This window comes from Lithobates pipiens, unplaced genomic scaffold, assembly GCF_037356315.1.
Source record: "Lithobates pipiens isolate NorthernLeopardFrog02 unplaced genomic scaffold, aLitPip1_a1.2 Scaffold_3, whole genome shotgun sequence".
Classification (NCBI taxonomy): domain Eukaryota; kingdom Metazoa; phylum Chordata; class Amphibia; order Anura; family Ranidae; genus Lithobates; species Lithobates pipiens.
In genome coordinates, this window is record NW_027507790.1 from 52034950 (window position 1) to 52050067 (window position 15118).

A 15118-nucleotide genomic window follows, 5' to 3' on the forward strand; every position below is an offset into this window, starting at 1 on the left:
ATCTTACTTGCTGGGCCTTGCCTGCTTAATTGAAGATATATATTGATAGCATATGTTATAGATCCCCAATTCCCTCGCCCATTTTATTTTATTTTTTTTACATTTGTCACCCCCTTGGTTATACCAGACAGTTAATTTGGTGACTTTACTTGACTGGGGTCTTCCAACCCTTGAAATTTACTGAATTGATTTTCTAAACATATGTGCCTTCATATTTCTTACCCGTGTGTTAACTGAGCCAAATTATTGTTCATTTGCTGGACATCATGGTATATGCTGTGTAGTGTGGCGCACTGCTGCTGCATTTTGCATTTATGCCAAACCTTCTTTTGGGGAAAAATAAATAAAAAAGATGGGCAGAGGTTCACTAATCTGTAAAAAGCTTAGTCTAAAAATTGTAAAACAATGTCAGAATGATGTTGCTCAATGTAAAATTGCAAAGACTAAATATATCACAATCTACAGTATATAATATCAAAAGATTCCAAAAATCTGGAGAAATGTCTGTGTGCACAAGGGGCAAGGCGAAACAAAATATTGAGTGTGCATCATCTTCACGCCCTCAGACAGCACTGCATTAAAAACACGCATGATTATGTAATGGACAACACTGCATGGGCTCAGGAATACTTTCTAAATCACTGTCTGTGAACACAGTGCCATCCAAAAATGCAAATTAAAGCTCTAGCATGCAAAGAAGAAGCCATATCTGAACATGATCCAGAAATGCCACTGTCTTCTTTGGACCAAAGCTCATTTAAATGGTCTGTTGGAAAGTGGAAAATTGTTCTGTGGTCAGATGACTTGAAATGTAACATTCTTTTTGGCAACCATGGGCGCCTCTTCCTAAAGAGAAAGAAACTTTCTGGCTTGTCAGCGCTCAGTTTAAAAGCCTGCATCTCTGATAGTATTGCAATATAGCATTAGTATAGTATATATTAGTTTAGTATAGTATAGCACCTCAGGTGAACCTGTGTCATCAGCTAGGGTGACCTGCTAGTATACCGGTCCCGCCTGTCAGTGGGTGCTGCACCACTGCTATAGATACTGGTCTCTGAGCCTGACTCCAGACCGCAACAAGACCTTTCACCAACTGAAAATATTTGGTGCAGCTTGCACATCTGTAAAGGCACCATCAATGCTGAAAGATACAGTATATCGAGGTTTTAAAGCTGCATATGCTCCCATCCAGACAATCTCTTTTTCAGGGAAGGCCTTGCGTATTTCAGCAGTATAACACTAAACCACATAGGGTATCTATGACAACAGCATGCCTTTGTAGAAGAGTCCGGGTGCTTAACTGACCTGCCTGAAGTCCAGACCTGTCAGGGCATGGACTTGAACCTGGGACCTCTGTGGTGTCTGGCAATGACTCTGCTTGCTGAGCTACCTGGCATGCTGGACAGTTCCCTGAACAATAACTTGAATGATCTTTTTTCATGAACATCTTGATTTAAGTCATGTCTCTGCACTTCCCGTTTGCCAGATCACTGCTCTTTTCAGCCAATATCTCGCTTTTGTCTCTCCTGCTGCCGTCTATATTTTCACTACCATTCATTACCAACCTTTGGCTTGTTCCTTAGCTATGATTCTGCTTAATCCCAACCTGCAACCATTCATTACTGACCTGTGGCTTGTTTCCTGACTATGCTTCTGCTTGATCCCTACCTGCTATATCTGCTACTGAACTCCTGGTTTGCTTACCGCCTGGTGGGCAATCCTGAGGACCACAACCTGGTACTAACATGCAGCAAAACCCATCTCCACCATCAGGAGCTCTGGTGAATACCTGTTAGTACTTAGATCCCGCACCTCAGGTGAACCTGTGTCAACAGCTAGGGTGACCTGCTAGTATACCTGTCCCGCCTGTCAGTGGGTGCTGCGCCACTGCTATAGATACTGGTCTCTGAGCCTGACTCCAGACCGCAACAAGACCTTTCACCAACTGAAAATATTTGGCGCAGCATGAAAAGGAAAATATGACCCAGAAAAAGGACCCGGGACTGCTAAGCAGTTAAACTCCTATATCAGTGGGAATAGGGCAACATTCCTCTCCCAAAACTCCTGCAACTGGTCTCCTTAGTTCCCAGACATTTAAAGAGTGTTGTTAAAAAGAAGAGTGGATGCTAGACCATGGCAAACATGGCTCTGTCCCAACTTTTTTGAGAAGTATTGCTGCCATCAATTTCAAAATTACTTAACTTTTTTCCTAAAATGGTACATTTCCTCATTTTAAACATTTGGTGTGTTTTCTATTGTGAATCAAATATTTTTGCAATTTCTATTTATGTACATTTTTACACACCGTCTTGGATATAAAGAAATGATTCCGGATGGCTGCACTTCCAATAATCCTTTTTATTGAGGCCTCATGTAACAAGTGGTTGACAGATGGAGCAGGGGACAAAGAGGTAGATGTGTTTCACGCAAATGTTAGTGCTTAGTTATTACCTCTCGCTCACCTGGAGGCGGCTTTTTTGTTTCATTGAGCCCAATTCTTTTGGGACTGGGGCAGGTTAAATGCATATATAATCTCATAAGATTCTTGTTGAAGTTAATAGTAGGACAAAATAGTTATCAGGTGATCTTGCCATGAAGATACGTGTTTAGGCACTTCCTGTTATGTAGTGACAACTGTTACTTTTGTCACCTTCAGTAAGCCAATCCAATGTAATGCTTTACAGGTGATATTGGAGCAAAGAAGTGTCTAAAAGAGGATGATAGAGACCAACAGCACTGGGATGCATAAAAGCATGAAAAAAGTATTTTTTTTCAAAAACGAAAATTGTGCTTTAGCTAACTATATAAATGTTCACCAATTAGAGTTTACATCTAATTTAATCGCTTACCGCACCATAGTGGAAAGACAGCTACAGCACGGCTCTGTTGTTCTGGGAGGGCGTCCATATACGTCCTCACAGAACAGGTCTCCCATGCGCCCCCTGGGGCACGCACCCGGCGCACTCTGATCACTGTGTCCTTCGGGCACAGTTAATCATAGATCGAGGTAAAGGGCCAATCACATTGGCCGTTTATCATGTGTCCAATCACAGCCGATCACTTGTAAACAAACTTAGTGATTATAGGCATTCCTTTCCCTATGTGCTATCCACAGCATGAGGAAAGAAGAACCAGTAACCGGCAAGTGTGACAGGGGACATTTACACAGATAATCAGGGCACTGATCACCAGTGTAGCCCTAACAGTGTCAATCAGTCCCCATCAGTGCAGCCTATCAGTGGCCATCATTGAAGCATAACAGCGCAACCCATCAGTACAGCTCATCAGTGCCCATCAGTGCAGCCTCCTCTGTGCCCATCAGCGCAACCTCCTCTGTGCCCATCAGCGCAACCTCCTCTGTGCCCATTAGCGCAACCTCCTCTGTGCACATCAGTGATGAATAAAAATGACTCATTTACACAATTGTATAACAGATACAAAGAAAAAAACATATTTTCATTTGTTTAGAAAACAAAAAACAAAAAAACAGCGGTGATTAAATACCACCAAAAGAAGGCTCTATTTGTGTGAAAAAATGATAAAAATTTCATATGGGTACAGTGTTGCATGACCGCGCAATTTTCATTCAAAGTGTGACAGCGCTGAAAGCTGAAAATTTGCTTGGGCAGGAATGGGGGTGAAAGTGCCCTGTATTGAAATGGTTAGGGTAGAACTGCAATATTAACTGAAAATATACTGTAAATATACTGTATTTTTGTCACTAGAGAAAATTCTCTAGTGACTTATTCAACTCATAAATACAGTGGATTATTTGTTACATCACCATTCATGGCTAAATCTGTTTACAATGGTGTAAAGCAGGACATACACAGATTTTTTTTAAGCCGGTGGGCTGAAAAGATTCCTCCATGCTGACTACATAGTGAGGATGGACGTGTCCCCCATTGTGGCTATTGTACTCTGACAGCCAGCACCTGCAGCTTTCAGAATACCCGAACAGTGGTTGCAGCTGCTGTTTGGCTGAATTTTCCACCTGACTCCATTTTACTTGCTATAGGAAATTAGCCAGCAGTGTGTGTGTCAGGGAATTGGTGGGCCAGAGCCCCCTATGCTGTTACAGTGAATCAGTTTATCGGGTGCCAAAGGTACATTTCTTTAGAATGTTTAAACTTTATCAACCGACAGACCATGCTATCGCAAAAGAAATTCACCAGTGTATTGCAAGTATATTATATATAGTAAACATGATTTCCTAGCATCTAGCAACAAAGACACGTTATTAAATGCATTCCTGGTCAATGAAAAGAAAGATCAACCATTTCAGAGCTGCAAACCAAGATGAAAACAGGTAAAACATCCTGACAGCTGGAGATAAAAATCTGATACATTTCTGCGCTTACACAAAAAAAACAAACACAAAGGTAGAACATTCTGAAGAAAGAAAGATAAGACAGTAAATAAATGCAGACATAAAAATGAGTTTTCAACATTAAAGCTATTAGTGTAATCCAGCAAAGTGACTGGCTTTGGGAAAGTGGTGGTATGCATTTTATACTATATCAGATGAAATGTAAAGAGACAACTCATGTTCTATGCTCTCACTTTATGATGAATGAACTCTAAATATAGGAAGAAGTTCCTGTAATGGTTTGTCCCTAGGCATAGAGCAGGCATGGTGCTGGATTACATTACACAGCTTACCTGTGGCCTCAGCATCTCCTGGTCTTGCAGTTCCACCTCCTGGATGTTTGCAGAAATGGAAGATGTCAGCAGAGATGTCTAACTTATCAACTCCTTTCCACCTGATTTAACTTCAGACATGTTACGAATGCTTTGAGTGTGGTATGAAATGTGCACCGAGGTTCAGATGTAATTTACTGCTGGCAGAAGCCTCTCAGGATGAATTAGAAATAATTCCTTTGATTCCAGAGGACCTGACATGTATCGCATGGCTCAGAGCAAAGTGATTACATGTAGCGGAATGGTGCTGATGGTTCTCTCCTCCTCATGCAGGCAGGTTTCTCAGGGATGGTAGTTAACCTCAGCAGCCAGTGACTGTGGGGTCCAGTCCTGAACGCTTGGTGATGTGCAGCTTAGTCACTTCCTCAGCAGAGGTTGGATGTATGCCCACTGTGCTCATTAGCTGATGGTAGGTGGCACCACATCTGTAGGACAAAAACATGTCTGGGTATATAGTATTATGCTCATGTGCATCTATGTATATAGCTTGGGTCAACCCAAGAACATTTGCTGAACATTCCCTGCATGTATTACCCAGACAAATGGTGGCAAGTGTTTAACCATGCAACAGGTGAACAACAAAGGATGAATGTATGTCTGCTTAATCTTCCAACCTCAGCTGTGTAGTAGTCACCACCACTGGGTCCTCTGCCAAATGACTGCCCTTCTGTATAGTTACCACTGAAGAAGCTTGCCATTCACAGAAAAATGTGTATTTTTTTTTATTCAATACAAAACAGTCTCTGACTGGACCAGGTGGAGAGGCAGGGTGGTGACATCACAACTTCCACATCATCCAATCAAAGAATGCCTTGTATTTATTGAAGAAAATAGAAGACGTTCTGTGAATGGTGGCAGTGCCAAGCAAGTGATGCCCTGTGATTACTATGCAGAAGGGCAATGAACCCAAAACACTGCTACCATAACTGTGGTAACGGCAACTACTACAATGATTTGCAACTTACTCAGGAAAGAGATTTATACTTACATTTGTAAAAGCTTTATCAATGTAACTATTGATACTATTCATACCTAGACATCGGTTTTAAAGATTTGTGAATTGAGCCTAATGTCCCCTTAAACAAGGGGATTCACCAAATCACAGTAGCAGAATACAGCACAATTAAACAAATTGGGAACTCCACCCCCTGTGCACATCGCTGGATCGAGATCAGGCTCGGGTAAGTATAAGGGAGGCTGGAGAGGAGCTGCACTTTAAAAATGTTTTACTTCCACTTTTGCAGCAAAGTTGGGATAACCCCTACCCTACTTTATATTTGTTACATTGTTAGAAAACTGCCAGTTATATTTTTATTTTCTGAAATATCCTACCTAACTTTCCCCTTCTATGCAATGTTAGCAAGGGGGCAACTTCCTAGCGTGCGACTGTAAATAAGCATTCCTGTGCCTACAGCCCCCTGGCTGTTTATAAGCAGTGTGGGATCTAAAGTACTGCTGCCTATAACTGCAAGTTTCACGAGATCTGGTGATGTCAATAACATGTTGCTAAACATTCTGCTTGCTGGAGAAAAGCTGCAGTGCAAGGACACTTCTTGCATTGTTCACTTGGTGGATCTGTGCTTCCTGCACCTCTCTGGCTGCTTCTTAAGAATTCTCCAACCAATTACTAGAGGAAAGAGCGGTGGCAGCTCTAATGCTTATTTGCATAGCCTCCACAGTTTTGGTCCTATTTAATCCTTTAACTCACATGTGTAAAACACAAGGCCTGTGGACTGAATTGGGCCCGCCAGGCCATTTCATGTGGTACCCCTTCTACAGCTGCAGCACCTCCCTTTTCTCTGACCTCACCTTGTCTCAGAAGTCAGCAGCAGAGAGCACGACAGAACTCTACGGAAGCCTAAAGATCCTGTGCCTCTCTGTGCAGCCGCAGCACCCCCTGTCTTCACCTCCCTTGGTCTCAGAATTCAGCAGAATCCAGCCCTCCTCTAGTTCTTCTCCAGACACCGCACTTTCTGCTTCCCAGCTCTGCCCCCTGCTTTTACCCAGCAGCAGCACAAGGTAAGGGGGGGTTGCACTGTGATGTAAGGTAGGGTGGAGGACTCTTGACTTCTGATGATGGGTGGGGTACCCGCCTGGTCTGGGGTAGGGATCCGTCTGCTCCCAAGTCTCGGAACCATCTGGTCCGAGGCACAGTAACTGAGGGAGGATTCGAGGTGTGCTCTCAGCTTGGAGGGGCACCGCAGCTCGTGAAAGTGATCGGGGGAGGACTCTTCAGAGGAGGGCCAACAAGCTGGCATCCTGAGAAGTGCCTGGTTACTGAGTTGGGAAGGACATTGAAGAATCCACAACTTTTTCCAGTACTATCAAGGAGACAGAGAACATTCCAGGTACTGAGGAAAAAGGTTCCTGTTCACTTTCAGTTACAACTTGTTCAAGGTCAGAGATTTTACAAGTTCTGAATCAAAGTGCTGACTGCCATAATCTCTGGCTAGAGGTTTGTTCAGCTGTGAAGTGCCCAGCTGCGAGTGGCTACTCTCTGGGTGGTACTAGAGAATTTGTTATATCTGCAGTTCAAGGTTGCTGAGTTCTTCACCTTTTCCCTCTGTTCCTATACAAAACTGTGTTGTTGGATGTTACCCCTGCAAAATAAAACCTTTCAAAAGGACTTTATTGGTGTCAGCGTCCAAAGTTGTTGGGTATCAACCCTGGGAACCCCTAGACGTGGAAGAACAAGCCAAGCGGAGGTAACCGGTAAGCCCAATAAGTTAAGGCCGCCCTACAAAGGGTTATGGCCGATACATAATCACATCACTTTGTGAGTTTCCAAAGAAGTTAAAACATACAGCTTACAGAACTTCTCACATAGACAATTGTAACTGCAGGAAAATAAAGATTTCATCTAGGTAAATTATTTCTTCCTTTACATCTACATGTCTTGCCAGAACTTGTCACTTGTTTTCACACACAGCACTTTAGCCTTGAAATGAGACTGCTGCCATTTTAAATGCAGCTCCTGACCGATTGCTGAGCTATGTCATAGTCTGACATATAGCTGCAGGCTGATAGGAGAGATCTAGATTGACACAATGTTTGCAGCATATGATCAAAGACAGATCTTTGAAAACTCTGGGGCCAGACAGACTAACACAATGTTTTTAAAGTGCATGCACATCTATTGCTGTCCTGCCAAAGAGTACAACTAATGCAGTTTAACTTCCACATATTGATTAGTTATGCCAAAGTATATTACAAGAAATCTCTTGCCCAGCTTATTTATGTGTGTTGAGATGCATGTACAGTGCCTTGCAAAAGTATTCACAATACCCCCCCCCCACCCACCCTTGGCATTTTTCACGTTTTGTTGCCCCACAACCTGGAATTAACATGGATTGTTTGAGGATTTGCATCATTTCCTTTACAGAACATGCCCACAACTTTGAAGATTTTTTTTTTATTGTGAAGCAAACCACAAATAGGACAAAATAACATAAAAAGTCAATGTGCATAACCATTCACCCCCTAAGATTCCCTTTCACACTGGAGGCGTTTTTCAGGCGCTACAGTGCTAAAAATAGTGTCTGCATAGCCCCTGAAAAAAGCGGCTCCATTCACTCCAGGGTGAAAGCCCTAGGCTGCTGGCAGGGCATCAGAAAAAGTCCTGCCAGCAGATTCTTTGGATTTCCGTTTGGTTATGATAGATTTGATGGTGCTCCTAGGGATCATCAAAGATTTGGATATTTTTTTTATAACCCAACCCTGACTTGTACTTCTCAAAAACATTGTCCCTTACTTGTTTGGAGAGCTCCTTGGTCTTCATGGCAATGTTTTCTTAGTGGTGCCTCTTGCTTAGGTGCTGCAGCCTCTGGGGCCTTTCAAAAAGGTGTATATATGTAATGACAGATCATGTGACACTTAGATTGCACACAGGTGGACATCATTTCACTAATTATGTGACTTCTGAAGGTAATTGGTTGCACCAGAGCTTTTTATGGGCTTCATAACAAAGGGGGTGAATACATAAGCTCATGCCAATTATCACTTTTTATTTCTGAAAAATAGTTTTATGTATATATTTTTCTAAGTTTACTTCACCAACTTAGACTATTGTGTTCTGATCCAGCACATATAATTCAGATTAAAAAAACATTGAACTAAAGGCTGTAATGTAAAAAATAGGTTAAAAGCCAAGGGGGTGAATACTTTTGCAAGGCACTGTATGTATATACTGTACACCCCTCACATTTTTGTAAATATTTTATTATATCTTTTAACCACTTGCCTACTGGGCACTTAAACACCCTTCCTGCCCAGACCAATTTTCAGCTTCCGGTGCTCTCACACTTTGAATGACAATTACTCAGTCATGCAACAGTGTACCCAAATACATTTTTTGTCCTTTTTTCCCCACAAATAGAGCTTTCTTTTGGTGGTATTTGATCATCTCTAGGGTTTTTATTTTTTGCGCTATAAATGAAAAAAAATCAAATCAGTGCAATAATTTTCAAAAACCAAAAAATGATGTGACACGTAGCGCTCAATAGGTGAATGCTTAACCTCACCCTAACTAAAAAAATAAAAATAACAGTAACATTCACCTGTATACCCGTAAATATATGTAATCAGTGCTAAACATATAAATATATATATATAATCAGTGCTAAACATTAGGGATGAGCTTCGTGTTCGAGTCGAACGCATGTTCGACTCGAACATCGGTCGTTCGTGCGTTCGCCGAATTCCGAACGTTTGGGCCGTTCGCGGCAAAATTCGTGTGGCCCACAATGCACTGCGATGGCGCAATGCATTGCTGTCTCACGATTGGCCAAGCATGCACTGTGACCCCGCATGCTTGGCCAATCGCAGCGCCAGTAGCGGGAAGAGCAATGGTTGGCCACAGGCATCCTGCCTGTGGCCAATCATAGCTCAGACTGTGTAGTGCACGCCCCACACTATATAAAGCTGCCTTTCAGGCGGCCTTGTGTAGTGTTTGTTAGCATCTGAAGCAGTGGGTGTTCTGTGTACCTTCAACACAGTTACACACCAATCGTTTTTGGCTGATTTACTATTTTGCTCTTGTGTAGTGGTTACTGTCTGTGCCCTGACCGCAGTATACACCACTATATTCACCTCACCTATATAGCTAGTGATCTAGATTTAATAATAGAGCTTGCAGTCAGTAGTGTTAGTGCGTGCTGTCTGCGTGCTCTGTACCCAGTACATACCACTATATACACCTACATAGCTGTTCTCTATTTGAGCCCGATTGTCATTTGCTGGAGTTATTGGAAGTTGTGTGTGCCTCCAGCACAGCACAGTATACATCTGTATATACCCCTTTAACTCTGCTGTTTTCTGGTTATTATCTGCGTGCCCTGACCGCAGTATACACTGTGATATTCACCTCACCTATATAGCTAGTGGTCCATCTTTAACAATAGAGCTTGCAGTCAGCAGTGTCACTCAGGAGATAGTGCGTGCTGTGTGCCTGCTCTGTACCCAGTACATACCGCTATTATCCACCTACATAGCTGTTCTCTATTTGGGCCCGATTGGCATCTGCTGGAGTTATTGGAAGTTGTGTGTGCTTCCAGCACAGCACAGTATACATCTGTATATACCCCTTTAACTCTGCTGTTTTCTGGTTATTGTCTGCGTGCCCTGACCGCAGTATACACCGTGATATTCACCTCACCTATATAGCTAGTGGTCCATCTTTAACAATAGAGCTTGCAGTCAGCAGTGTCACTCAGGAGATAGTGCGTGCTGTGTGCCTGCTCTGTACCCAGTACATACCGCTATTATCCACCTACATAGCTGTTCTCTATTTGGGCCCGATTGACATCTGCTGGAGTTATTGGAAGTTGTGTGTGCTTCCAGCACAGCACAGTATACATCTGTATATACCCCTTTAACTCTGCTGTTCTATAAAAAAGGCATCTGCAGGAGTTAGTGGGTGTTGTGTGCCTCCAGCACAATATAAACTACCCAACTACTGTTTTACCCAACTCCCTTCAGGCCATTACCATGTCTGGAAGGCCAGCAAGGAGAGGCAGACAGGCGCGAGCCGATAAAAGAGGGCAAGCAGGCTCTGTGTCTAGAGACAACAGTGCTGGTCGGGGACGCGGTGCATTGTCATCAGCACGTGGCCATGGGACATGCTTGTCCTTCTTTTCTGCAGCTGGACATGTTGAACCGCAACATGCCAACGACTTGGTAGAGTGGATGACCAAGCCCTCTTCATCCTCCTCATCCTCTCTCACCCAGTCTCAGGGTAGTAGAAAAGCAGCTGCTAACACATCGTCGTCCCTCCTCTCAATGTCATCATCAGTGACTCCTTCCCTAGACCCACCACGTCCTCCTGAGGAGTCTCCTGAACTCTTTGAGCACAGTGTTGGGTACATGCTCCAGGAGGATGCCCAGTGTTTGGTGGGCTCTGATGATGACACTCAGCTAGAGGAAGGCAGTAGCGTGAGCACAGAGAGAGGGGATGCTCAAGAAGGACAGCAATCTGGCAGTCATGTTCCACAAGCTGCAGCATACTGCCAGGTTTGCTACAGCGATGAAGAGGGAGGGGATGATGAGGGCACTGACTCCACGTGGGTGCCTGGAAGGAGGGAGGAGGAGGAGGAGGAGGAGGAGGAGGCACATGTCCAACGAGGCAGGATGCCCTCCGGGGGCCAGCTTAGGGGCAGCACACCGACTGAATCACACCGCAGAGCTCCGCCTGCGCAGAGCGCTTCCTCTGCGCGTTATTCTAAAAGTTCTTTGGTGTGGGCCTTTTTTGAGACGAGTGCATCAGATCGCACCGCTGCTATTTGCAACATATGTCTCAAGCGTATACCTCCGTGGCCAAAACATCAGCCGCTTGGGCACCACATGCTTGACCAGACATATGTTGACCTGCCATGCAGCTCGTTGGCAAGCATACCTCAAAGACCCACACCAAAGAACAAAGCGGACCTCTCCTTGCTCCTCATCAGCTGGCATCTCCAACCCCACTAGACCTTCAGTCCTCTCTGAAACCTGCTCTGAGAGGAATGAAGGTGTAGAATTAGGTGTGTCACAGCCAAGTGCTTCCGGGAACTCTGCTAGTGGTACATCCACGTCCGATTATAGCAGACAAATGTCCCTGCCCCAGCTGCTGGACCGGCGGAAGAAATTTACTCCCAGCCATCCACATGCCCAGCGGTTGAATGCTAGCTTGGCTAAATTGCTAGCACTTCAACTGCTGCCTTTTCAGTTGGTAGACTCGGCCCCCTTCCGTGAGTTTGTACAATGTGCGGTTCCTCAGTGGCAGGTCCCCAAACGCCACTTTTTCTCACAGAAGGCAATTCCGGCTCTCTACCGGCATGTGGAAGGCAATGTCCTTGCCTCGCTGGACAGGGCGGTCAGCGGTAAGGTGCATATTACCGCTGACTCATGGTCCAGCAGGCATGGACAGGGACGTTACCTGTCTTTCACGGCCCATTGGGTCACTCTTCTGGCTGCTGGGAAGGATGCAGGACAAGGTGCAGTAGTATTGGAGGTTGTTCTGCCACCACGCCTCCAAAATGCTACTATTGGTTGTGACACACCTCTCTCCTCCACCCCCTCCTCTTCTTCTTCCTCCATGGCCTCTTCCAGTGCTCTGTCCTCAGAACCAGCGGTGCTCCGTAGGCGTTGCAGGGGCTACGCAAGTACGCAGGCAAAACGATGCCATGCCGTGCTTGCGCTGGTTTGTTTGGGGGACAGGAGCCACACTGGGGCGGATGTTTTGTCAGCTCTGCAGGGGCAGGCCGAGAGGTGGTTGACGCCACGCCAGCTTAAGCCAGGAATGGTGGTTTGCGACAATGGCACCAACCTGCTCTCCGCCCTCCGACAGGGACAACTGACCCATGTGCCCTGTGTAGCTCACGCCCTTAACCTGGTGGTGCAGCGGTTCTTGGGCAGGTACCCCGGCTTACAGGATGTCCTGAAACAGGCCAGGAGAGTCTGTGTGCATTTCCGCCGATCATTTAATGCCTGTGTTCGGCTGGCTGAGCTCCAAAAGGAGTTGAACCTGCCCAAGAACCGCCTTATATGTGACATGCCCACCAGATGGAACTCAACATTGGCCATGCTGCAGCGGCTGCACACGCAGCAGAGGGCCATCAATGAGTACCTGTGCGACTACGGCACCAGGACAGGGTCAGGAGAGCTTGGTTTTTTCTCACCACGCCAGTGGGGCATGATCAGGGATGCATGCACTGTCCTGTCACCGTTTGAGGAGGCCACAAGGATGGTGAGCAGTGACAGTGCATGCATCAGTGACACTATACCTCTTGTCCACCTCTTGGAGCATACGCTGCGTGGAATAATGGACAGGGCACTTGAGGCAGAACAGAGGCAGGAAGAGGAGGACTTCCTTGCCTCTCAAGGCCCCCTTTATCCAGACAGTGTTCCTGCTGTGCCACCCATCACACAGGAAGAGGGTGAGGAGGAGGAAGAGGAGGAGGAGGATGATTGTGTCAGCATGGAGGTGGAGGCTGGCACTCAGCATCAGCAGCAGCAGTCTTATAGGGATGATTTACAGTCCCAAGAAACACGTGGACTTGTACGTGGCTGGGAGGAGGTAGCTGCGGATCATGTTGTCCTTAGTGACCCAGAGGACTCCGGACCGAATGCCTCAGCTAACCTACGCTGCATGGCCTCCCTGATCCTGCAAAGCCTGCGGAAGGATCCTCGTATTCTTCGGATCAAGGAGAGGGACCATTACTGGCTGGCCACTCTCCTTGATCCACGGTACAAGGGTAAGGTTGCCGACCTTATCTTGCCATCGCAGAGGGAGCAGAGGATGAGACATCTCCGGGAGGCCTTGCAGAAAGCTCTGTGCAACGCGTTCCCAGAGACTGGGAGGTCACAAACTCCTGGTCCTGGACAACGTGTTGCTGAGGCATCAGTCAGAAGGAGCGGTGGAGAAGGTGGCCGTCTGACTGATGCTTTCAGACAATTTTTTAGTCCGCAGCCCCAAGGTATGATTGGTTCCAGCACCCATCGCCAGCGTCTAATTTACATGGTGCAGGAATACCTAGGGGCAAGGTCAGACTTGGACACCTTTCCCACTGAAAATCCTCTGGCTTACTGGGTCTTGAGGATGGATCACTGGCCAGAGCTTGCACAGTATGCAATTGAGCTACTGGCCTGTCCTGCATCCAGCGTTCTTTCGGAACGCACCTTCAGTGCTGCTGGTGGCTTCGTTACCGATCACAGGGTGCGCCTGTCCACCGAATCAGTTGATCGACTGACCTTCATCAAGATGAATCAGTCTTGGATCACCCACAGCTACCAAGCACCTGAAGCTGATGTAACCGAATAATTTTTTTTGAAATACCACATCCCTTCAAGACTGCCTATGCTGATGCTGAGTGACTGTCCTGTTATGTTGATTGTCTATCCTCTTCCTCCTCCGCTGATATGTTGGAAGAACATTTTTGGTTCTGGGTGATGCCAGCAGCCCAATTTTTCTGCCCCTGTTTAACAAGGGCGTTTAAGTAAAATTTTTGATGCAATGCTTTGCAGCAGGGCTAATTCCTGCAATAAAACTAGAGTGTATGGCAGAGGTTGCAGTGTGATGGCACCAGTGCCTAAGGCCCAATTTTTCTGCCCCTGTTTAACAGGGGCGTTTAAGTACAATTTTTGATGCAATGCTTTGCAGCAGGGCTAATTCCTGCAATAAAACTAGAGTGTATGGCAGAGGTTGCAGTGTGATGGCACCAGTGCCTAAGGCCCAATTTTTCTGCCCCTGTTTAACAGGGGCGTTTAAGTAAAATTTTTGATGCAATGCTTTGCAGCAGGGCTAATTCCTGCAAAAAAACTAGAGTGTATGGCAGAGGTTGCAGTGTGATGGCACCAGTGCCTAAGGCCCAATTTTTCTGCCCCTGTTTAACAGGGGCGTTTAAGTAAAATTTTTGATGCAATGCTTTGCAGCAGGGCTAATTCCTGCAATAAAACTAGAGTGTATGGCAGAGGTTGCAGTGTGATGGCACCAGTGCCTAAGGCCCAATTTTTCTGCCCCTGTTTAACAGGGGCGTTTAAGTAAAATGTTTGATGCAATGCTTTGCAGCAGGGCTAATTCCTGCAAAAAAACTAGAGTGTATGGCAGAGGTTGCAGTGTGATGGCACCAGTGCCTAAGGCCCAATTTTTCTGCCCCTGTTTAACAGGGACATGTAATTACAATTCTTGATATAATATTTCACAGGAGGGCCCCTTCCTGTGCCCACCCAGAGTAACTGTGAGGACTTATAGTGTTGTGGCACCAGCACCACAACCACCAAAGGTCAATTTTTCTACCACTGTTCAACAATGGCATGTAATTACAATTCTTGATATAATCGTTCACAGCAGGGCGCTCCAGCGGCCACCAAGAGTCACTTTGAGGGCTTACAATGTTGTTGCAAAACCAACACCTTGTTCCGCCATTTCTGCAGAGCATATAGG

The 15118-nt window shown here is 45.6% G+C and overlaps 1 protein-coding gene across 4 annotated transcripts in view; it reads right to left on the minus strand.

The window, feature by feature from the left end:
- Positions 1 to 15118, minus strand: part of TXNRD2 (thioredoxin reductase 2) — a 213184-nt gene that overhangs the window by 20237 nt on the left and 177829 nt on the right. For 2 of the 4 annotated variants that reach the window (XM_077461676.1, XM_077461677.1), the window contains exon 17: positions 4665 to 5126. The exons of 1 other annotated variant lie outside the window; for it this stretch is intronic. In XM_077461676.1, coding sequence (XP_077317802.1) covers positions 5003 to 5126 — 124 coding nt within the window. In that variant the 3' untranslated portion in view covers positions 4665 to 5002. Of the gene's footprint in view, positions 1 to 4664; positions 5127 to 8452; positions 8532 to 15118 lie in introns of those variants that run through there. One more of the 4 variants, XM_077461678.1, reaches the window with a different exon arrangement.